This window comes from Coregonus clupeaformis, chromosome 18 (genome assembly GCF_020615455.1).
Source record: "Coregonus clupeaformis isolate EN_2021a chromosome 18, ASM2061545v1, whole genome shotgun sequence".
Lineage (NCBI taxonomy): Eukaryota > Metazoa > Chordata > Actinopteri > Salmoniformes > Salmonidae > Coregonus > Coregonus clupeaformis.
In genome coordinates, this window is record NC_059209.1 from 23,771,070 (window position 1) to 23,793,878 (window position 22,809).

General features: G+C 41.7%; 1 protein-coding gene across 1 annotated transcript in view; it reads left to right on the forward strand.

The window, feature by feature from the left end:
* The first annotated feature begins 373 nt into the window (after positions 1 to 373).
* LOC121551289 (formin-binding protein 1-like) overlaps positions 374 to 22,809 on the forward strand; it is a 31,003-nt gene continuing 8,567 nt past the window's right edge. The window contains exons 1-9 of the mRNA XM_041863861.2: positions 374 to 648; positions 2,948 to 3,063; positions 5,264 to 5,320; positions 6,072 to 6,219; positions 11,551 to 11,613; positions 11,711 to 11,815; positions 15,045 to 15,059; positions 18,742 to 18,870; positions 22,405 to 22,551. Of these exons, the coding sequence (XP_041719795.2) occupies positions 619 to 648; positions 2,948 to 3,063; positions 5,264 to 5,320; positions 6,072 to 6,219; positions 11,551 to 11,613; positions 11,711 to 11,815; positions 15,045 to 15,059; positions 18,742 to 18,870; positions 22,405 to 22,551 (810 nt within the window). The 5' untranslated portion in view covers positions 374 to 618. The remainder of the gene's footprint in view (positions 649 to 2,947; positions 3,064 to 5,263; positions 5,321 to 6,071; positions 6,220 to 11,550; positions 11,614 to 11,710; positions 11,816 to 15,044; positions 15,060 to 18,741; positions 18,871 to 22,404; positions 22,552 to 22,809) is intronic.

Consider the following 22,809-nt stretch of genomic DNA (forward strand, 5'->3'; position numbering starts at 1 on the left):
TATCACATTATCCCGTTTTATTACATTACCCTATAAAATAAAACCATCACAGTAAGTTATTACAGTATCCATTGTTAATACGTTGTTATAGCCTACCAGTTGAAGGGCTACAGCATAGATATACATGTATGTTGGCCTTATCATATGTTTATTATTTATAATTATGTTCTACTGTATTTAGTTATATCGTCTACAATTTACAAAGCTGCAACTTTTGGAGTGCCTTACTGGAATTGAACCCTTAATAGTTTCACGTTTAAATGTACTGTGCAAACAAATATCCACAGTTTTGAGTATCACAAAGCCTATCCTTTCACTGTCCATCACAAAAAGCGCTCTAGACTCTACCGGTGAGCAGGGGCTCTAGCAAAGATTCCTCAGTGACAGCGCGCGTGCTGTCATCGGGCTAGGCGGGTGATGCCCCACATGTAGGAGCAGCAATCAACCTAATATCTGTGGGCAAAACAACGTTTGTTATGACTGAATGCGTCGGTGAAAAGCTACACAAACCTTGGGGGATCTTATGACATACGTTTGTACTCAGATATAGGCCTGAATAATATCATTGGACGCATGCATAGAAATCGTGGATAATTTGGAAGAAATTGCACTGAAACGATGAGTTGTAGATGGGGGACGGAGCTGTGGGTAAGTAGAACCGCGAAAGCACGACCGAGTGATAACGGCGCAAATATATTCGTGAATGAAACCTGTTTTAACCATTGCTTTAATTTGATGGACAACCTTTGATCTGTTCCGATACAAACGACATGTGGATGTCATTGTCTTGCAACAAGGTAGCGAGCTTAAAGCTACTGCTGCCATGATGCTTTTCTGCGCATGCATGCAGCCTTTATTATCGGAGGTATGGTGGCGGATTCTATACTGGATCGACTGTTAGGCTACACGGTTGGATACAGCATCAGATTTTACAGTCACGAATTAATATAGCCTACTTTTGTTTTTAACCTCAAGATCTATCCCGCCATACAGCCTACGTTAGAAGCAATAGGCTAGTTGTTTTCAATATCCTACCCTATTAGCCTATTACAATCACTAAGCCATTGCAAATGGGGTCCATACTGTGCACATACAGTAAATGCTACAGCTACATAGCGACTCTAGTAACGTTTAATTTGAAACATTGCCCCAGAGAGCGGTATTGTAGGCTACGCATTTGGGAATGCGTTTCCCCGCGTTGTCTGCCTTATTTCACCTTATAGCTGAAATAGCTATTAAAGCTAGGACAATGAATAACAGGGCCAGCAGGTTGAACGGATCCTCATACACCACGTTTTGTCGCTCATAGAAGGGCCTATTGCAAATATCAGGGAGGTGACGTCTAAAATAACGCCTTAAATATTTGTAACGTTATGGAATGAGTTTTTGTTTGGAAATGGAAAAAAGGCCTATAGTTGAAGAGGATTGTTTTTATTTTATGCCTACAGGTGTGCACAAATAGCCTATGCATTGCAGAGATTCAAAAGTAACCACATATGTTCATTTGAGTTCACAGCATATACTATTCCACCGCACCAACTGAATGTCAATAGTCTTATTATGTTCCCAATTTGCCTCCTGTAGCTTATGTTGTGGGCCTACATACAATGTACAGTAGTAGCTGTACAGCAGCAGAATGTAAAGAAGCAGCAGAGTTTGCCAGGTACCTCAACTCCTCCATGGAGTTGAGCACTGACTAGAGTTTTTGAAATGAACCTCTTGACTCCTACAAGTCCCTATGCGTCGATACTTAACAAATGTACATTCTTAAACCCTTTTCATGTACCTATGTTTGTCCTCTGTTGTTGCGTGCCTTTCTTTGTTTGCTGAAATCCATACTTTTAAATAAAACGTGAATAAAACACCTCATGGCTGTTGGTCAAAGATGGCAACTATTAGGGATTTATTATTCTCCTAAACTAATGGGATGACTAATTTAGAAATAATGCATTCTTGACTGGGCTAATGTAGGCTGTGACACCTGGCAAGGCTGTGATTGATGTGAAGAGAAGATAAGGATTGTGTCTTCAAATACAAGACTATAATGGTTTATTGTGATCTATGAGTCTTCCTTTGACATGGGAATGATGTCTAAGGGAGCTGGCTCTTCTCACTATGACAGGTTGTTATGATAATCTTGTGCCTGGATTATGTGTGTAACAAATGGCGCCGAAGAGATGAGACCAACCCCCTGCATCAACGGATTGGCTGAGAAAGTTTAAACCACTCAAGTCTTTACTCTAATTGGCCAGCAGAGAAGTGGGAAACTTCCTCTGTCTAGTATTTGGGTATTGTTTCTGGAGCAATGTGTTAGTTGTCTGGAATGTCCTGCGAGGCATATCAGAGAGCCCGTATATACGAAACATCATATTTACCATTGAAGGTTTTTGCATTAATTAAAATAACTAGTATACCTTAGAAGTCGTGTTGACCTCTTTTGTTCCTGATACCAGATTTGAATTGACGCGACTTTGACACAACTCAGCAGGAATGTGCATGTGCCAATTGAATCCTAACAAGGAAACAGTAGGTGGTTGTATTTGATTAACGTTTTATTAAAACGTGTGGATTTCAGCAAACAAAGAAAGGTACGCAACAACAGAAGAAAAACATAGGTACATGGTAATGGTTTAAAATGTACATTTTTTAAAGTATTGATGCATAGCGAGTCGGAGGTTAATTAAAAAAACAGCAGAGTTAGCCTACTGTTGCAACAAAGACCTACTGTTGCAACAAAGACTGTTGTAGACAGTCTATCCCTCTCATTTAACCATAATAGCTAATTTCTGTAAAATGTTCATGAACATTGCCTCATGCCTGCAAAATAAATGAATGTTCTTTAGGAAGAAAATACACAAATCAGAGGCGGTGTAACCTGGTCTACTTGGGAATATTGCTTTGTTTTGATAATTTATTCTTATTTTATTCTCAATCTCTTTTCTTATAGGACCAGTTTGACAACTTGGAAAAGCACACCCACTGGGGCATTGAGTTTGTGGAGAAGTATACAAAGTTTGTCAAAGAGAGATCTGAAATTGAAATCAGCTATGCAAAGCAAATCAGGTAAGGCTGGGAAAACATTCCCCTCTTCACTTCCCATTTTGCTATTGTCTGTCTCTCATGGCGAAGGCGTTGCAGTATGAGTAGCCTACAGTACTAATAAAACATATGTTTTGGTATGTTTTGTTGATTTCAGTAACTTTGATAAATACTACAGAGCCTGCATCACCAATGTCATCCAAGTCATGCCACGATCAAGTGCAATGCATGCCATGTCAACCTCCCGAGTGGCGCAGTGGTCTAAGGCACTGCATCGCAGTGCTAACTGTGCCACTAGAGATCCTGGTTCGAATCCAGGCTCTGTCGTAGCCGGCCGCGACCGGGAGACATGGGGCGGCGCACAATTGGCCCAGCGTCGTCCAAGGTAGGGGAGGGTTTGGCCGGCAGGGATGGCGTTTGCAATGCCAGGGTTGTGGGTTCGATTCCCATGGGGGGCCAGTATGAAAAAAATAATGTATGCACTCACTAACTGTAAGTCGCTCTGGATAAGAGCGTCTGCTAAATGACTAAAATGTAATGAGATGATGCTCACAAGTGACAAAATGATCTCTGGTATCCACATTTTCATATACATTTCAGACATGCATACACCAAGGCTAGAGGGTCCAGTGGTACATGTGTCAGCTGTCACTCTAGTGTATCACTACACCATCTTGTTCAGGTGGTTGTTGTAATTAAAAGAGAATGCCTTCTCAATAACCCCGGGTTAAACAAAGGTAAAAATAAAATGTATGAATTTCAGCCAGGCCTACCCAAAGGTGGTAGTTTATGTAGGAAGTAGCAACTAAGTGAGATAGATGAATACAGATACATACAGGCCTTTAACTACGTGCAACCGGAAGTGTAAGCCGGGTAGGCAATGCATTACCATGGTTACTAGGTTATCCACAGCAATGACCCACATTTGTTTCCCTCCAATGGTCTTGGGAGCTTCCCACTGTATAATATGGGAGTACTTGCCAGACAGTGATAGTCTCTGACAGAGCAGTCCCCGGGGACAGTGGATGAGTTGCATCGCTGTCTGCCGTGCACTCACCAAGGAATACACAGCAGCAAATTCCTGCATGCATAATCACCCAACATCAACCTTTTTTCTGGAGATCATATCAAGAGGTTTTCTGCCTCAGCAATAGTGCTGCGGTCAGCTCTGAACTAGATTATTCATTGGGTGTGTTATGTTCTCCAGCCAGTATCATTAATAGTGGCACCATTTTAAGTTGCATATGAAGTGTTTTGTTAAATTGTGATTTTTCATCACTAACCATAATAGATTTGTTTCTCTACATATGTTAGTTGATACTATAGTTGATGTGGTATATTGATTAAGGCAACCTTAGACTAAACACACCAGAATATGAAGAGCACGGATTGGACACTGAATGTAGGAATTAAGCCTTCAAAATTAGGCAAAAAGCCCCAAAAGACAAGCAGGTCCTTAAAAAACCAGAGAAAACAGACAGCTTGTTAGTCATTTTATTTTCAAAGTGTTAACATGAATCTGGGTGTATGGGATTTGCGCCATGTGTCAGGATCCAGATTTGTCATGTGGCTGCAAGTGGACGAAAAGAGGCAATCTGCCTAGCAACACATCCGAATAGATGGTGTGGCTCAGAGCACAGGGAGTGGAGGCTACCAGTGGAGGCTACCAGTCAGAGGGGGAGAAATGTATTCTGGATTTTTTTACCGCTGTGTCATTATGGTAGCCTCTGTTTCTGCTTATGATAGTCCACTCAGAGGATGCATAATTACAAATTTAATATTTTTTATTTTTTATTTTGAACCGTAAGCGTCATTGTACAGATAGTATGATGATATTTCAAGATTAATCTTGCACATACAGTTGTGCTTTCATAGTAAGCGTAGGCTCTAACTCCAGTTGGATTAATCATCCTGAGATTTACAATAAAGCTAAGGGATGACTTCCTGACACTGCCCCTCAGATGCTGCTCTTTCTTGTCCAATCACTCTGTTGTTTTTAGAGATGGGTACATATGAGGTCCAGATGCAGAGGTACACAGAGGATAATCCGTCAGTCAGCTTGTGCTTTTGACATCCTGTCACTGGGCGTCCCTTTCCCATGAGTACACAAACATACAATATTTGTGTTTACATGTCTCCTTCTGTATCTCTCCGCAGTCCCTGATTTACAGTGTACTGTATGTTTTCCACGCCTGTACTGAACGTTGTTCCCATTCCCTAACAGAAACCTCTCTAAAAAATATCAGCCCAAGAAAAACTCAAGAGAGGAAGAAGAATACAAGTGAGTGAAATGCATCAAGGATTAATGTTCACGATATCAGGTTGACCGTGTACATGAATGTGGCTATTATTTTTGTGATGATTGTACTGTCATGTTATTCATTAGCTGATTTCCATCTCCACTCATTACCGGCTGTTAGTGGGTAAAAATAGCTGTTTCAGATTAACAAGGCTGCACTTTCATGGCTTCCAGCGAAACACTCCATATCTGCCCGGAGAACACTGTGTAGCTAAAGCCAAGGTTATTTCCACAAGGATTGTCTTTTCGTCAAGGTGTTACCCTTCATCATATGTGCAAAACAGTTGGACAGTTCCAAGACACATGAACAGAGTGACCTTTTGAGAGAAAATTAGAGACGTTTCTTAAGGCAAGGGAGGAAGCCTTTGAAGGAGGTTGTGCCAGATGAGGGCTTTATCCATGTCTTATTTCCCGTCTTAGTCACGAAATCACAAAAATCTAATTCTAAGTATGTCCTATCGTTTAAAGACACTGTCGAAGTGGCCAGTAAATTATATAATTTCAATATTAACGGTTATATTCTCTAGTACCTATTAATTATTTCTTATGGTAATAAATATGACGCAAACATTCCTCTCAGATAATGTAATGTGCTGACGATCGTCAGTAACAGTATTACATTAATATTTCTCAGGATGCATAGGAATAAAGCGGTTGTGATTAGAGTAATTAAATATGAAATAAGTGAGTGTTTTTAAACACGTTTTGTGGTCACGTCTCGTCTTGTTACCAGGTACATGTCCTGTCGGGCCTTCCTGATGACCCTGAATGAACTGAACGATTATGCGGGACAACACGAGGTCATCGCTGAGAATCTCACCACTCACATCATCTGTGAGCTGACGCGCTACATCCAGGAGCTGAAAGCAGAGAGGAAATCGGTAAAACATCCCCTTTCCTGTGCATCGCTCACTTAGATGTGAATTCTACTCTCCCAGATCATGCTCATTGGCAGCTCAACCATTTTGCGGCTAGACTATCCAGAGATTATTGATATCACATGATCTGAGCCAAACCAGCCAATCCCTGGTCAACCAGTGGCGGCTCGATGCTTCCAAAAATTTTATCCCCACTCCCAAAAATCTAATCAGCAAATGCAATTGCTGGAGCAGATGCAATTATGTCATTGGTGATTTTCATTGCTTTGTACCACACAGCCAGGGATCAAGCTGAGAATCTGTCATGATGTTGCTCATAATTGTATACCGCCACATCCAATACATCCCAGGGATGGAACTGGGTCAAGTATCCAGGTCAATGTATTGGGAACAGGTTGGCCCTACTCCCCCCACCCATCCATAGTAGCCTCCAATATGGTGCTACTCATAAGTGGACCAGGCCTCTGTCTGGAGCTGGTGGCTGGAACTAATATAATGGGGGGAGGGGTGGAATGTATAGCAGCTCTTTTCTTCTCCCCCCCACACACAGTTTTGTAAGGCTTTGGTTGTGGCCTTTTGTCTGACAGCATGTCTTTGACAATGGCTCAGCTCAGAGCGAGAAGAGTTAATACTTATTAGTTTAATAAAACTTTTTTTTTTCTGGACTGCCATTTTTGTTGGATGGTTTTTATTTTCTAACCTGTAGTAAAGGTAGCTTTGATCGATAGCTCACTCCGATGTATGCTTTTTCATTCATTAAATTCCCAACCAGAACATGGTGTAAGTTAAATGAGGTCCTGCAACCAGGCATTGAACATAAGCTTTGTACACCACATGAACACAATAACATTTACTGCTCCAATAATTTAAATTAAACTTACAACAAAAGCAGAAGCGCCTTTGGGTCTTCATCTGTGAATGCCCTTTAAAGTTGTTTTATACGCTGTGAGCAGCATTGACTCAGTCAAGAATATGTGTAAGGGTTGGGGTGAGGTGTGACCCAGGTGCGGTGCAGGATATACAGTAGGCAGTAGGCAGAGATGGTGAAACAAGGATCTTTACTGGTGATCCCGAAGCCAAAATACCAAATAACGGACTTATCACAATAAAAGAAAGGCGTAGCAAATGTCTCCAAAAACCGTCTGACAGCCAAAATACCAAATACTACCTAAGACTGAAACAAATAACGAAACAGGGAGAATACTTCTCAAGTACCTGTACATAGATCTCCGATCAGACACTGAGTAGTACTGCTGGACATAGAGAAACTAGCAGAGAAAACTGAGCAAGGCAACACAGGGAAGTGAGGGCATAAATACACAGGTGAACCGATAGACACAGGTGACACCAATAGGATGATGATTAGTCCCGACTGTGAGTGAGGAGGTGCCTAAGGTTGTCGGAGGTTGACACCTAGTGGGTCGCTCCGGAACTGCGACCTCCTCCTGTAACAAATATGCACATCAGCAAGTCACATAAGTCAGTTTAGTTTTGGCTCAGTAGTTTTGCTTCCATGCAAAGGCTAAGGAGCAGATTTTATGCCTTTTTGTTAGGGATATTTTATTTTTATTTTTTTTCACCTTTATTTAACCAGGTAAGCCAGTTGAGAACAGGTTCTCATTTACAACTGCGACCTGGCCAAGATAAAGCAAAGTAGTGCAATAAAAACAACACAGAGTTACATATGGGGTAAAAAAAAAACATGAAGTCAGAAATACAACAGAAAATATATATACAGTGTGTGCAAATGTAGCAAGTTATGGAGGTAAGGCAATAAATGGGCTATAGTGCAGAATAATTACAATAGTATTAACACTGGAATGCTAGATGTGCAAGAGATTATGTGCAAATAGAGATACTGGGGTGCAAAAGAGCAAAATAAATAACAATATAGGGATGAGGTAGTTGGGTGGGCTAATTTCAGATGGGCTGTGTACAGGTGCAGTGATCGGTAAGGTGCTCTGACAACTGATGCTTAAAGTTATTGAGGGAGATAAGAGTCTCCAGCTTCAGAGATTTTTGCAATTCGTTCCAGTCATTGGCAGCAGAGAACTGGAAGGAATGGCGGCCAAAGGAGGTGTTGGCTTTGGGAATGACCAGAGAGATATACCTGCTGGAGCGCAGACTACGGGTGGGTGCTGCTATGGTGACCAATGAGCTAAGATAAGGCGGGGATTTGCCTAGCAGTGATTTATAGATGGCCTGGAGCCAGTGGGTTTGACGACGAACATGTAGTGAGGACCAGCCAACAAGAGCGTACAGGTCACAGTGGTGGGTAGTGTATGGGGCTTTGGAGACAAAACGGATGGCACTGTGATAGACTACATCCAATTTGCTGAGTAGAGTGTTGGAGGCTATTTTGTAAATGACATCGCTGAAGTCAAGGATCGGTAGGATAGTCAGTTTTACGAGGGCATGTTTGGCAGCATGAGTGAAGGAGGCTTTGTTGCGAAATAGGAAGCCGATTTATAGATTTAACTTTGGATTGGAGATTCTTTATGTGAGTCTGGAAGTTGAGTTTACAGTCTAACCAGACACCTAGGTATTTGTAGTTGTCCACATACTCTAGGTCAGACCCGTCAGAGTGGTGATTCTAGTCGGGTGGGCGGGTGCTAGCAGCGTTCGATTGAAAAGCATGCATTTAGTTTTACTAGTGTTTAAGAGCAGTTGAAGGCTACTGAAGGATTGTTGTATGGCATTGAAGCTCGTTTGGAGGTTTGTTAACACAGTGTCCAATGAAGGGCCAGATGTATACAAAATGGTGTCGTCTGCGTAGAGGTGGATCTGAGAGTCACCAGCAGCAAGAGCGACATCATTGATATACACGGAGAAAAGTGTCGGCCCAAGAATTGAACCCTGTGGCACCCCCATAGAGACTGCCATAGGTCCAGACAACAGGCCCTCCGATTTGACACACTGAACTCTATCTGAGAAGTAGTTGGTGAACCAGGCGAGGCAGTCATTTGAGAAACCAAGGCTATTTAGTCTGCCAATAAGAATGCGGTGGTTGACAGAGTCGAAAGCCTTGGCCAGGTCGATGAAGACGGCTGCACAGTACTGTCTATTATCAATCGCGGTTATAATATCGTTTAGGACCTTGAGCGTGGCTGAAGTGCACCCGTGACCAGCTCGGAAACCGGATTGCATAGCGGAGAAGTTACGGTGGTATTCGAAATGGTCGATGATCTGTTTGTTAACTTGGCTTTGAATACTTTCGAAAGGCAGGGCAGGATGGATATAGGTCTGTAGCAGTTTGGATCTAGAGTGTCACCCCCTTTGAAGAGGGGGATGACCGCGGCAGCTTTCCAATCTCTGGGGATCTCAGACGTTATGAAAGAGAGGTTGAACAGACTAGTAATAGGGGTTGCGACAATTTCGGCGGCTAGTTTTAGAAAGAAAGGGTCCAGATTGTCTAGCCCAGCTGATTTGTAGGGGTCCAGATTTTGCAGCGCTTTCAAAACATCAGCTGTCTGAATTTGTGTGAAGGAGAAGCGGGGGGGCATGGGCAAGTTGCAGCAGAGGGTGCAGAGTTGGTGGCCGGGTTAGTGGTAGCCAGATGGAAAGCATGGCCAGCTGTAGCAAAATGCTTGTTGAAATTCTCGATTATTGTAGATTTATCGGTGGTGATAGTGTTTCCTAGCCTCAGTGCAGTGGGCAGCTGGGAGGAAGTGCTCTTATTCTCCATGGACTTTACAGTGTCCCAACACTTTTTGGAGTTAGTGCTACAGGATGCAAATTTCTGTTTGAAAAAGTTAGCCTTTGCTTTCCTGACTGCTTGTGTATATTGGTTCCTAACTTCCCTGAAAAGTTGCATATCGCGGGGCTATTTGATGCTAATGCTGTACGCCACAGGATGTTTTTGTGCTGGTCAAGGGCAGTCAAGTCTGAGGAGAACCAGGGGCTATATCGGTTCTTAGTTCTGTATTTTTGAATGGGGCATGTTTATTTAAGATTGAGAGGAAATTACTTTTAAGGAACAACCAGGCATCCTCTACTGACGGAATGAGATCTATATCCATCCAGGATACCTGGGCCAGGTCAATTAGGAAGGCCTCCTCGCTAAAGTGTTTTAGGGAGCGTTTGACAGTGATGAGGGGTGGTCGTTTGACCGCGGACCCGTTACGGACGCAGGCAATAAGGCAGTGATCGCTGAGATCCTGGTTGAAGACAGCTGAGGTGTATTTAGAGGGTATGTTAGTCAGGATGATATCTATGAGGGTACCCATGTTTACGGATTTAGGGTTGTACCTGGTAGGTTCGTTGATAATTTGCGTGAGGTTGAGGGCATCTAGCTTGGATTGTAGGATGGCTGGGGTATTAAGCATATCCCAATTTAGGTCACCAAGCAGTACAAACTCTGAGGATAAATGGGGGCAATCAATTCACATATGGTGTCCAGGGCACAGCTGGGGGCTGAGGGGGGTCTGTAGCAAGCGGCAACAGTGAGAGACTTATTTCTGGAAAGGTGGATTTTGTAAAGAAACTGTTTGGGCACAGACCTGGATAGTATGATGGAGCTCTGCAGGCTATCTCTACAGTAGATTGCAACTCCACCCCCCTTTGGCAGTTCTATCTAGACGGAAAATGTTATAGTTGGGGATGGAAATTTCAGAATTTTTGGTGGCCTTCCTGAGCCAGGATTCAGACACTGCTAGAACATCAGGGTTGGCAGAGTGTGCTAACGCAGTGAATAACTCAAACTTAGGAAGTAGACTTCTGATATTTATGTGCAAGAAACCAAGACTTTTGCGATTACAGAAGTCATCAAATGATAGCGCCTGGGGAGTAGGAGTGATACTGAGGGCTGCAGGGCCTGGGTTAGCCTCTACATCACCAGAGGAACAGAGGAGGACTAGAATAAGGATACGGCTAAAGGCTTTAAGAACTGGTCTTCTAGTGCGTTGGGTACATAGAATAAAGGGGGCAGATTTCCGGGTGTAATAGAAAAGATTCAGGGCATTATGTACAGACAAGGATATGGAAGGATATGAGTAAAGTGGAGGTAAACCTAAGCGTTGGGTAACAATGAAAGAGATAGTATCTCTAGAGGCATCAATTGAGTCGGTCTCTGAGTGTATGGGGGGAGGGACAAAGGAGCTATCTAAGGCAGGTTTAGCTAGGCTGGGGGGTCTACAGTGATATAGTACAATATTGTGTGTTTTGTCTATCTTTTTCATTAATCATAAGGAGTATCGTAAGAGCTGTCGTAAGAGATGTAGAAGTCTCTTGACTGATAGTAAATTGATAGTAAATTGCTCTGCGTTCAAACCAGAAATGATTCTACTACTGTTTTAAGTGTTTCAACTTATTTTATTATGGGTTTTTTTTACTCAGCATTTCCATGATGGCCGCAGAGCTCAGCAACACATTGAGAATTCTTGGAAACAACTAGAATCCGTAAGTGTCCTCCTGACGAGTAGGTTTGAGTAATTGAAGAAATGAACGATACGCGACTGAACCATTCCCACTTGACATGTGAATTGCCTCTCCTCAGAGTAAACGGAGATTTGAGAGAGACTGCAAGGAGGCGGACAAAGCCCAGCAGTACTTTGACAAGATTGATGCTGACATCAATGTGACTAAAGCAGACGTCGAAAAAGTAAGTTATTGACTGACAATGGGTAGCAGTGTGTGTGGGTGCGTGCGTGTGTGTGTGCGGGTGCGTGTGTATGTGCGTGGGTGGGTGAGTGCGCGCGCCCTGCCTGTGTGTGTGTGTGTGAAAGTGCAGCTACTCTTAGTCACCACTCACCCACTCATGAAGCTGTTAGCATAGTTTGTGTGGCTACAGCTTCACTGTCAAGAGACTGCTGTGGCCCTGTTGGAAGTGAGGTTGGAGCCAAATATGAATCACTGCTGGTAGACAGTGGGACAGTGCTTCATGGAGCTCCAGCTATGGGCTTTTCTCATTGTTCCCTCTAAACGTAATGCCTCAGATGGTAACCAAGCTGTGTTACTGTACAAGTGTGCTGCTGATTCCAAAAATGGTGCTATTATTTCAGTATTGATTGCAAAAAACAGTGATATTACTTTGACATGTTTATCAGGTATCTGATCTGTCCAATGTACTGTAGAAACAAAGCTAACTCAATGTACAGGAGTGTCAACATGCAACATCCCTGAGCTCAGGAAGATTGATATCAACATTGCCCTATCTTTCTACAAGTCGTGAAATAACTTCCCTATAATGGTGTTGCTTAGATAAGTTTGGTATTGTAGACCTTAGAGTTTGATGATTCCTTACCCTGACAGTAGTCTAGAGACTGTAATCCAAGGTTTATAGTTTTTTAAACAACCACTACTAATCCAGCTAATTTAAGCCACCACGAACCAAAAATCAATGGGACAGATGGTGGCAAATGTGCAATGTAATAAATATTTGGCCAAATCACCTTTAAGTAACTTCAAACCAGGTAATTTAGTTGATTTCAGTTCATTTGGCCATGATATTTTGACATTGCACATTGCCTGTATCTGTACAAAGATGCAAAAAGTTTGCAAACCTTCTCAGGCGTTATTGACTTCACGCAGTGAAATGTACCAATGTACTAATATGGACTAAAATAAACAAAATCAATTATCATTAACCTGTTCAACTCTGAGAGGTTGTTTTGTTGGAGGGGGGTTAGTAAATACAAAGTGACATATAATTTGAAAGCTACAGCCCTTGTCTGTTTGTAAATCGAACTCAAATCTTACTGCTGACAATGTCATAAGAATACCCCCCCCCCACCGCCCCCCATAAAGGCCATAAATCATGCGCAATTGTCATATTCATAAAGTATGCATTGTAGGTCAAGTCATCAAAAGTGCAAACATGTAATATGCATGGAAAGGGTACACCCTGAAGGTCATTGTAAAGCAATGCATTTCCTTCTCCATCCACATGACCTTGTATGCTTCCTCCACATGGGCCGTTGATCTATCCCACTCGTTTACAATAGGAAAAGTGAATGGGAAAAGAAGGTAGAAATTTCCTCACCTGTCCGTGTCTTATTTAAAAAACTTGATAACTTGAAAGCCATGATTTCTAGGGTCATTTTAAGACGTCAGGCTTGAAAGTCCGTTCAGCCATTCTACCCAAACCAGACGCAACTGGCCAAGAGACGTCTTGTGATCTCCTAATGCTATCTAGTGGATGAATTTGGAATCAGACAGGGAATATATTTACATCAATGCATAGGTAGAGACTTCAGCTTTCTCCTCATATGTACAGTGCATTCGGAAAGTATTCAGACCCCTTGTATTTTTCCACATTTTGTTACGTGACAGCCTTATTCTAAAATGGATTAAATTGGTTTTTCCCTACACACAATACCCCATAATGACAAAGCAAAAACAGGTTTTTATAATATTTTGCAAATGTATTACAAATAAAAAACAGAAATATCACATTTACATACGTTTTCAGACCCTTTACTCAGTACTTTGTTGAAGTACCTTTGGCATGATTACAGCCTTGAGTCTTCTTGGATATGACGCTACAAGCTTGGCACACCTGTATTTGGGGAGTTTCTTCCATTCTTCTCTGCAGATCCTTTCAAACTCTGTCAGGTTGGATGGGGAGCATTGCTACACAGCTATTTTCCGTTCTTTCCATAGATTTCAGATAGGGTTCAAGTCCAGGCTCTGGCTGGGCCACTCAAGGACATTCAGAGACTTGTCCCAAAGCCACTCCTGCGTTGTCTTGGCTGTGTGCTTAGGGTTGTTGTCCTGTTGGAAGGTGAACCTTCGCCCCAGTCTGAGGTCCATGCGTCACCGTGGTAAGGGTGCCAGGTTTCCTCCAGACATGACGCTTGGCATTCAGGCCAAAGAGTTCAATCTTGCTTTCATCAGACCAGAGAATTTTGTTTCTCATGGTCTGAGAGTCCTTTAGGTGACCTTTGGCAAACTCCAAGCGGGCTGTCATGTGCTTTTTACTGAGGAGTGGCTTCCGTCTGGCCACTATACCATGAATGCCTGATTGGTGGAGTGCTGCAGAGATGGTTGTCCTTCTGGAAGGTTCTCCCATCTTCACAGAGGAACTCTGGAGCTCTGTCAGAGTGACCATTAGGGTTCTTGGTCACCTTCTCCCCTGATTGCTCAGTTTGGCCGGGCTGTCAGCTCTAGGAAAAGCCTTGGTGGTTCCAAACTTCTTCCATTTAAGAATGGAGGCCATTGTGTTCTTGGGGACCTTCAATGCTGCAGAAATGTTTTGGTACCATTCCCCAGATCTGTGCCTCGACACAATCCTGTCTCAGAGCTCTACGGACAATTCCTTAGACCTCATGGCTTGGATTTTGCTCTGACATGCACTGTCATCTGTGGGACGTTTATATAGACAGGTGTGTGCCTTTCCAAATCATGTCCAATCAATTGAATTTCCCACAGGTGGACTCCAATCAAGTTGTAGAAACATCTAAAGGATGATCAATGGAAACAGGATGCACCTGAGCTCAATTTCGAGTCTCATAGCAAAGGGTCTGAATACTTATGTCAATGTCATATTTCAGTTTTTTATTTGTAATACATTTGCAAAGATTTCTAAACCTGTTTTCGCTTTGTCATTATGGGGTATTGTGTGTAGATTGATGAGGTAAAAATTGAATTTTATCCATTTTAGAATAAGGCTGTAACGTAACAAAATGTGGAAAAAGTCAAGGGGTCTGATTACTTTCCGAATGCACTGTAACCACTATGTTGCTTATAGTTCAATACTTTTTGCAGCCTAGTAATTCATTCAGTACATAACTGATCATTTAAAAAAACGTTCACATAATTAGGACGTCTAAAACCTCTCTGTAGTGCTCTGAAACTAACTCAGTGTTTTTCTTTTCTAACATGCCTTAAAGCGGTGCTCTCTCAAGGTAGGTTTACGAGGTGTCTATATGTCTGTAAGGATCTGTCTCTATGTTAAATGTATCCCCATAGACATACCATTGCCTGTTTCACTCAGAACATAATTTCAAATTAAGATCTCCAAAGATCTTCTAAGGCTTGGATGGGACACAGTTATGGATTGGAATGGGTATTTACAGTAAGAAACTGCTGGGGTCTGTTAGTGTGTACAGGATTTCCAAATGATAATTGAGTGAAGACACATGTAAACATATTCATATATACAGTGCTGTGAAAAAGTATTTGCCCCCTTTCTGTTTTTTGTCATCCAAAACCTAATATTAGATCAAGGGAACCTGAGTCATTAAATAACACAACATTTGGATACTTATTTCATTTATTTAAGTTATGCAACACCTAATGCCCCTGTGTGAAAAAGTAATTGCCCCCTTATACTCAGTAACTGGTTGTGCTGCAACCAAACGCTTCCTTTAGTTATTGATCAGTCTCTCACATCGCTGTGGACAAATTTTGACCCATTCTTCCATGCAGTACTGCTTTAACTCAGCAACATTTGTGGTTTTTCCAGCATGAACTGCTCATTTCAGGCCCTGTCACAAGATCTTAATAAGGTTTTGGTCTGGACTTTGAGTAGGCCATTCCAAAACATGAAATGCTTTTCAGACATTCTGATGTAGACTTGCCTGTGTGTTTGGATCAGTGGGGAAAACCAAACACTGCATTCCACAGTAAGAGCCTCATACCAACAGTCAAACATGGTGGTGGTAGTGTGATGCTTTGGGGATGCTTTCCTGCCTCAGGACCTGGATGACTTGCCATCATTGAAGGAACCATGAATTCTGCTCAGTATCAGAGAATTCTAAAGGAGAATGTCATGCCATCCGTCTGTGAGCTGAAGCTGAAGCGCAGCTGGGTCATGCAGCAAGACAATGATCCAAAACATACAAGCAAGTCTACATCAGAATGGCTGAAAAGCAACACATTTTAAGTTTTAGAATGGCGTTGTAGCAGGACCTGAAACAAGCAGTTCATGATCGAAAACCCTCAAATGTCGCTGAGTTAAAGCAGTTCTGCATGGAAGAGTGGGCCAAAATTCCTCCAAAGTGATGTAAGAGACTGATCAACAACTACAGGAAGCATTGTACCTAAAGGTGGTTATTGAGTGTAAGGGAGCAAAAATTGAGAAAATTAGAAATGGGGCAAATACTTTTTCACAGCACTGTACACAAATAACAAATATAGACACAAATAAAATGCATAATTGCTTAGATTGTAATCTCTTGTGGACAGATACAGTGAGGGAAAAAAGTATTTGATCCCCTGCTGATTTTGTACGTTTGCCCACTGACAAAGAAATTATCAATCTATAATTTTAATGGTAGGTTTATTTGAACAGTGAGAGACAGATTAACAACAACAAAATCCAGAAAAACGCATGTCAAAAATGTTATAAATTGATTTGCATTTTAATGAGGGAAATAAGTATTTGACCCCCTCTCAATCAGAAAGATTTCTGGCTCCCAGGTGTCTTTTATACAGGTAACGAGCTGAGATTAGAAGCACACTCTTAAAGGGAGTGCTCCAAATCTCAGTTTGTTACCTGTATAAAAGACACCTGTCCACAGAAGCAATCAATCAATCAGATTCCAAACTCTCCACCATGGCCAAGACCAAAGAGCTCTCCAAGGATGTCAGGGACAAGATTGTAGACCTACACAAGGCTGGAATGGGTTACAAGACCATCGCCAATCAGCTTGGTGAGAAGGTGACAACAGTTGGTGCGATTATTCGCAAATGGAAGAAACACAAAAGAACTGTCAATCTCCCTCGGCCTGGGGCTCCATGCAAGATCTCACCTCGTGGAGTTGCAATGATCATGAGAACGGTGAGGAATCAGCCCAGAACTACACAGGAGGATCTTGTCAATGATCTCAAGGCAGCTGGGACCATAGTCACCAAGAAAACAATTGGTAACACACTACGCCGTGAAGGACTGAAATCCTGCAGCGCCCGCAAGGTCCCCCTGCTCAAGAAAGCACATATACAGGGCCGTCTGAAGTTTGCCAATGAACATCTGAATTATTCAGAGGAGAACTGGGTGAAAGTGTTGTGGTCAGATGAGACCAAAATCGAGCTCTTTGGCATCAGCTCAACTCGTCGTGTTTGGAGGAGGAGGAATGCTGCCTATGACCCCAAGAATACCATCCCCACCGTCAAACATGGAGGTGGAAACGTTATGCTTTGGGGGTGTTTTTCTGCTAAGGGGACAGGACAACTTTGCCGCATCAAAGGGACGATGGACGGGGCCTTGTACCGTCAAATCTTGGGTGAGAACCTCCTTCCCTCAGCCAGGGCATTGAAAATGGGTTGTGGATGGGTATTCCAGCATGACAATGACCCAAAACACACGGCCAAGGCAACAAAGGAGTGGCTCAAGAAGAGGCACATTAAGGTCCTGGAGTGGCCTAGCCAGTCTCCAGACCTTAATCCCATAGAAAATCTGTGGAGGGAGCTGAAGGTTCGAGTTGCCAAATGTCAGCCTCGAAACCCTGCAAAGAGGAGTGGAACAAAATCCCTCCTGAGATGTGTGCAAACTTGGTGGCCAACTACAAGAATCGTCTGACCTCTGTGATTGCCAACAAAGGTTTTGCCACCAAGTACTAAGTCATGTTTTGCAGAGGGGTCAAATACTTATTTCCCTCATTAAAATGCAAATCAATTGCTAACATTTTTGACATGCGTTTTTCTGGATTTTGTTGTTGTTATTCTGTCTCTCACTGTTCAAATAAACATACCATTAAAATTATAGACTGATCATGTCTTTGTCAGTGGGCAAACGTACAAAATCAGCAGGGGATCAAATACTTTTTTCCCTCACTGTATACGTAAATATAACTGGTACCCTAGAATCTGTCTGGAAAGAATGCGAAAATGAGCAGCAGTAGTTCCAGTGTTTGTGTTTTTCGCCAATGGTTATTTGGACATATCACGATTTCACAGGTGTTAGCATCTTTCGAATTTCGGAAGTGGAGGGGACATTCGGACCATAACTTGCAAAGAGAGAGAGTGGAGCTCCTCGTTCTAGCATCTCTTCATCTCTTCTCTTAACATGTATGGACCCAGAACTTATTCGAGCAGCTGATCAATTACCTGAGATTCTAGTTCAGGGTTAACCAAGAATATTAAGATTGCAACGTATACTGTTAGGCATACAAAATGTTACCGTTAAGTTTTATTTGTTTACTTTGAGTCCTGTGGTGTTATGGATACAGTCTTCAACTGTCTGCTGAAACAGCATCTAGATCTTGTTCTGTCAGTGTACAGTGTGTCTCAGTGCTCATACTATGTGTTTGTGGGTTATGTGCATGCAAAACTAACCCTTTTGTCTTTTTCTTTTGTTCTTGTTGTTGTTTATGGTTGATGTTTCCATCATTTTGTCATTGTAAACATTCAATGTGGATTGAGGTGTTGTATTACATGACACTAACCAATACTCTTGACTTCCCCCAGAAAATACAATAATTATGTTATTTTTTTGTTATAGTTTCGTGAGGAATCATCCGGATGTTGTTATGCGTGTTAACACAAAATGTGCCTTGTTAGTGTTCTGTGGATCTACGCAGGGTTTACAGTCCCACTTGTTGGTGTGTGAACCTTTAACCCATGTCTGAACCTCCTCTCTGTGTACAGGCCAGACAGCAGGCCCAGTTGAAACACCAAGTGGCAGAGGACAGCAAGAATGAATACCTCACCTACCTGCAGAAGTTTAACAAGGAGCAGAATGAACATTATTATAGCCTTATACCTCACATATTTCAGGTATTTAACCTCACTCACAGTACTAATTGATAGGTTTATATACAGTTCCTTCAAAAAGTATTCACACCCCTTTACTTTTTCCACATTTTGTTGTGTTACAGCCTGAATTTAAAATTGATTACATTTAGATTTTGTGTCACTGATCTACACACAATACCCCATAATGTCAAAGTAGAATTTTGTTTCTAGAACATTTTCGAAATTCATAAAGAAATGTAATGCTGAAATGTCTTGAGTCAATAAGTATTCAACCCCTTTGTTATGGCAAGCCTAAATAAGTTCAGGAGTAAAATGTGCTTAACAAATCGCATAATAAGTTGCATGGACTCATTCCGTGTTCAATAATAGTGGTTAACATGATTTTTGAATGACTACCCCATCTCTGTACCCCACACATACAATTATCTGTAAGGTCCCTCAATCGAGTAGTGAAATTCAAGCACAGATTCAACCACAAAGACCAGGGTGTTTTTTTAATGCATCGCAAAGAAGGGCGGCGATTGGTAGATCCAAACTCAGTTTTGCCAGAGAGAAAGGAAACTGCTCAGGGATTTCACCATGAGGACAATGGTGATTTTAAAACAGTTACAGAGTTTAATGGTTGTGATATGAGAACTGAGGATGGATCAACAACATTTTAGTTACTCCACAATACTAACCTACATGACAGAGTGAAAGAAGGAACCCTGTACAGAATAAAAGTATTCCAAAACATGCATCCTTTTTGCAACAAGGCACTTAAGTAATACTGCAAAAAATGTCCCTTTTTGTCCCTCATACGAAGTGTTATGTTTGGGCAAAACCAACACAACAAATCATTGCCTACCACTCTTCATATTTTCAAGCATGGTGGGGCTGCATCATGTTATGGGTATGCTTGTCATCAGCATGGACTAGGGAGTTTTTTAGGATAAAAATAAACTGAATACAGCTATAAGCACAGGCAAAATCGTTGAGGAAAACCTGGTCCAGTCTGCTTTCTAAAAGACACTGGCCAAATCTATACTGGAGGTGCATACCAAGACAACATTGAATGATCCTGAGTGGCCTAGTTACAGTTTTGACATAAATTGTCTTAACATTTTTCCAGTACGTCCAACTGACCTCACAACCGCAGACCACGTGTATGGCATTGTGTGGGTGAGCGGTTTGCTGATGTCAATGTTGTGAACAGAGTGCCCCATGGTGGCGGTGGGGTTATGGTATGGGCAAGCATATACTACGGACAACGAACACAATTGCATTTTATCGATGGCAATTTGAATGCACAGAGATACCGTGATGAGGCCCATTTTGTTAAGGTATCTGTGACCAACAGATGTATATCTGTATTCCCAATCATGTCGAATCCATAGATTAGGGCCTCATTTATTTATTAAAATTGACTAATTTCCTTATATGAACTGTAACTCAGTAAAATCTTTGAAATTGTTGCATGTTGCATTTAGTTTTTTGTTCAGTATAGTACAATCCAGGTGTGCAAAGCTCTTATAGACTTACCCAGAAAGACTCACAGCTGTAATCGCAGCCAAAGGTGATTCAAACATGTATTGACTCAGGGGTGTGAATATGTAAATGCCATAAAGTACCAGTCAAAAGTTTGGACACACCTACTCATTCAAGGGTTTTTATGTATTTTTACTATTTTCTACATTTTAGAATAATAGTGAAGACATCAACACTATGAAATAACACATATGGAATCATGTAGTAACAAAAAAAGTGTTAAACAAATAAAAATATATTTTATATTTTAGATTCTTCAAAGTAGCCACCCTTTGCCTTGTTGACAGCTTTGCACACTCTTGGCATTCTCTCAACCAGCTTCAAGAGGTAGTCACCTGGAATGCTTTTCCAACAGTCTTGAAGGAGTTCCCACATATGCTGAGCACTTGTTGGCTGCTTTTCCTTAACTCTGTGGTCCAACTCATCCCAAACCATCTCAATTTGGTTCAGGTCGGGGGATTGTGGAGGCCAGGTCATCTGATGCAGCACTCCATCACTCTCCTCCTTGGTCAAATAGCCCTTACACAGCCTGGAGGTGTGTTTTGGGTCATTGTCTTGTTGAAAAACAAATGATAGTCCCACTAAGCGCAAACCAGATGGGATGGCGTATCGCTGCAGAATGCTGTGGTAGCCATGCTGGGGTTAAGTGTGCCTTGAATTCGAAATAAATCACTGACAGTGTCACCATCACACCTCTTCCTCCATGCTTCACGGTGGGAACCACACATGCGGAGATCATCCATTCACCTACTCTGCGTCTCCCAAAGACACGGCTGTTGGAACCAAAAATCTCAAATTTGGACTCATCAGACCAAAGGACAGATTTCCATCGGTCTAATGTCCATTGCTCGTGTTTCTTGGCCAAAGCAAGTCTCTTCTTCTTATTGGTGTCCTTTAGTAGTGGTTTCTTTGCAGCAATTCGACCATGAAGGCCTGATTCACGCAGTCTCCTCTGAACAGTTGATGTTGAGATGTGTCTGTTACTTGAACTCTGTGAAGCATTTATTTGGGCTGCAATCTGAAGTGCAGTTAATTGCCGATTTCTGAGGGTGGTAACACTAATGAACTTATCCTCTACAGCAGAGATAACTCTGGGTCTTCCTTTCCTGTGGCGGTCCTCATGAGTGCCAGTTTCATCATAGCGCTTGATGTTTTTTGCGACTGCACTTGAAGAAACTTAGAAAGTTCTTGAAATGTTCCAGATTGACTGACCTTCATGTCTTAAAGTCATGATGGACTGTCGTTTCTCTTTGCTTATTTCAGCTGTTCTTGACATAATATGGACTTGGTCTTTTACCAAATAGGGCTATCTTCTGAGTACCACCCCTACCTTGTCACAACACAACTGATTGGCTCAAACGCTTTAAGAAGGAAAGAAATTCCACAAATTAAATTTTAACAAGGCACACCTGTTAATTGAAATGCATTCCAGGTGACTACCTCATGAAGCTGGTTGAAAGAATGCCAAGAGTGTGCAAAGCTGTCATCAAGGCAAAGTGTGGCTACTTCGAAGAATCTCAACTATAAAATATGTTTTGATTTGTTTAACACTTTCTTGGTTACTACATGAATCCATATGTGTTATTTCATAGTTTTGATGTCTTCACTATTATTCTACAATGTAGAAAATAGTACAAATAAAGAAAAACCCTGGAATGAGTTGGTGTGTCCAAACGTTTGACTGGTACTGTATTTCTGTATTTCATTTTTAGGAAATTTGAAAAAAATTCTAAAAACATGTTTGCACTTTGTCATTATGGGGTATTGTGTGTAGATTGGTGAGAAAAAAATATATTTAATGCATTTTGAAATCAGGCTGTAACACAACAAAATGTGGAAAAAGTCAAGGGGTATGAATACTTTCTGAATGCACTGTAGTCATAGCACTTGCAGGCACTCAAAGTGCTTCAGGGAGAACTTTATTCACCAGTACCCACCCTATTTACAATATAACTGATGTGTGTGTGATTAGCAACTCATAATCCTATTTGAAGGTACAGTAATCAAACAATGTTTTCTTTGTTTCAGAAAATACAGGAGATGGAGGAGAAAAGGATCGAGAAAGTGGCAGAGTCTATGAAGACTTACGCAGAGGTCAATCGGAAAGTGTTACCTATTGTTAGCAAATGTTTAGATGGCATGACCAATGCAGCAGCATCCATCGAGCCAACAATGGTGAGTAGGCCTAGTGCATGTGCGTAACATGGTTCTTGTTATGTACAGTCATTTTACATAGTGACAAACTGTGTGGAACGTGCACAGAAAAACCTGCTATACATTTTTGTGACATTTGACTGGAATTCAATACAAAAGTGTGGAGAGAATGTGATTGCGGTCGTCCATTGTTCTATTCGCTTAAGCAGTAAAGGGTTAGGAGCCCATAGGAGGACATAAATTATTCACACCTTTTATTAATGGCTGTCCAACTTTAAT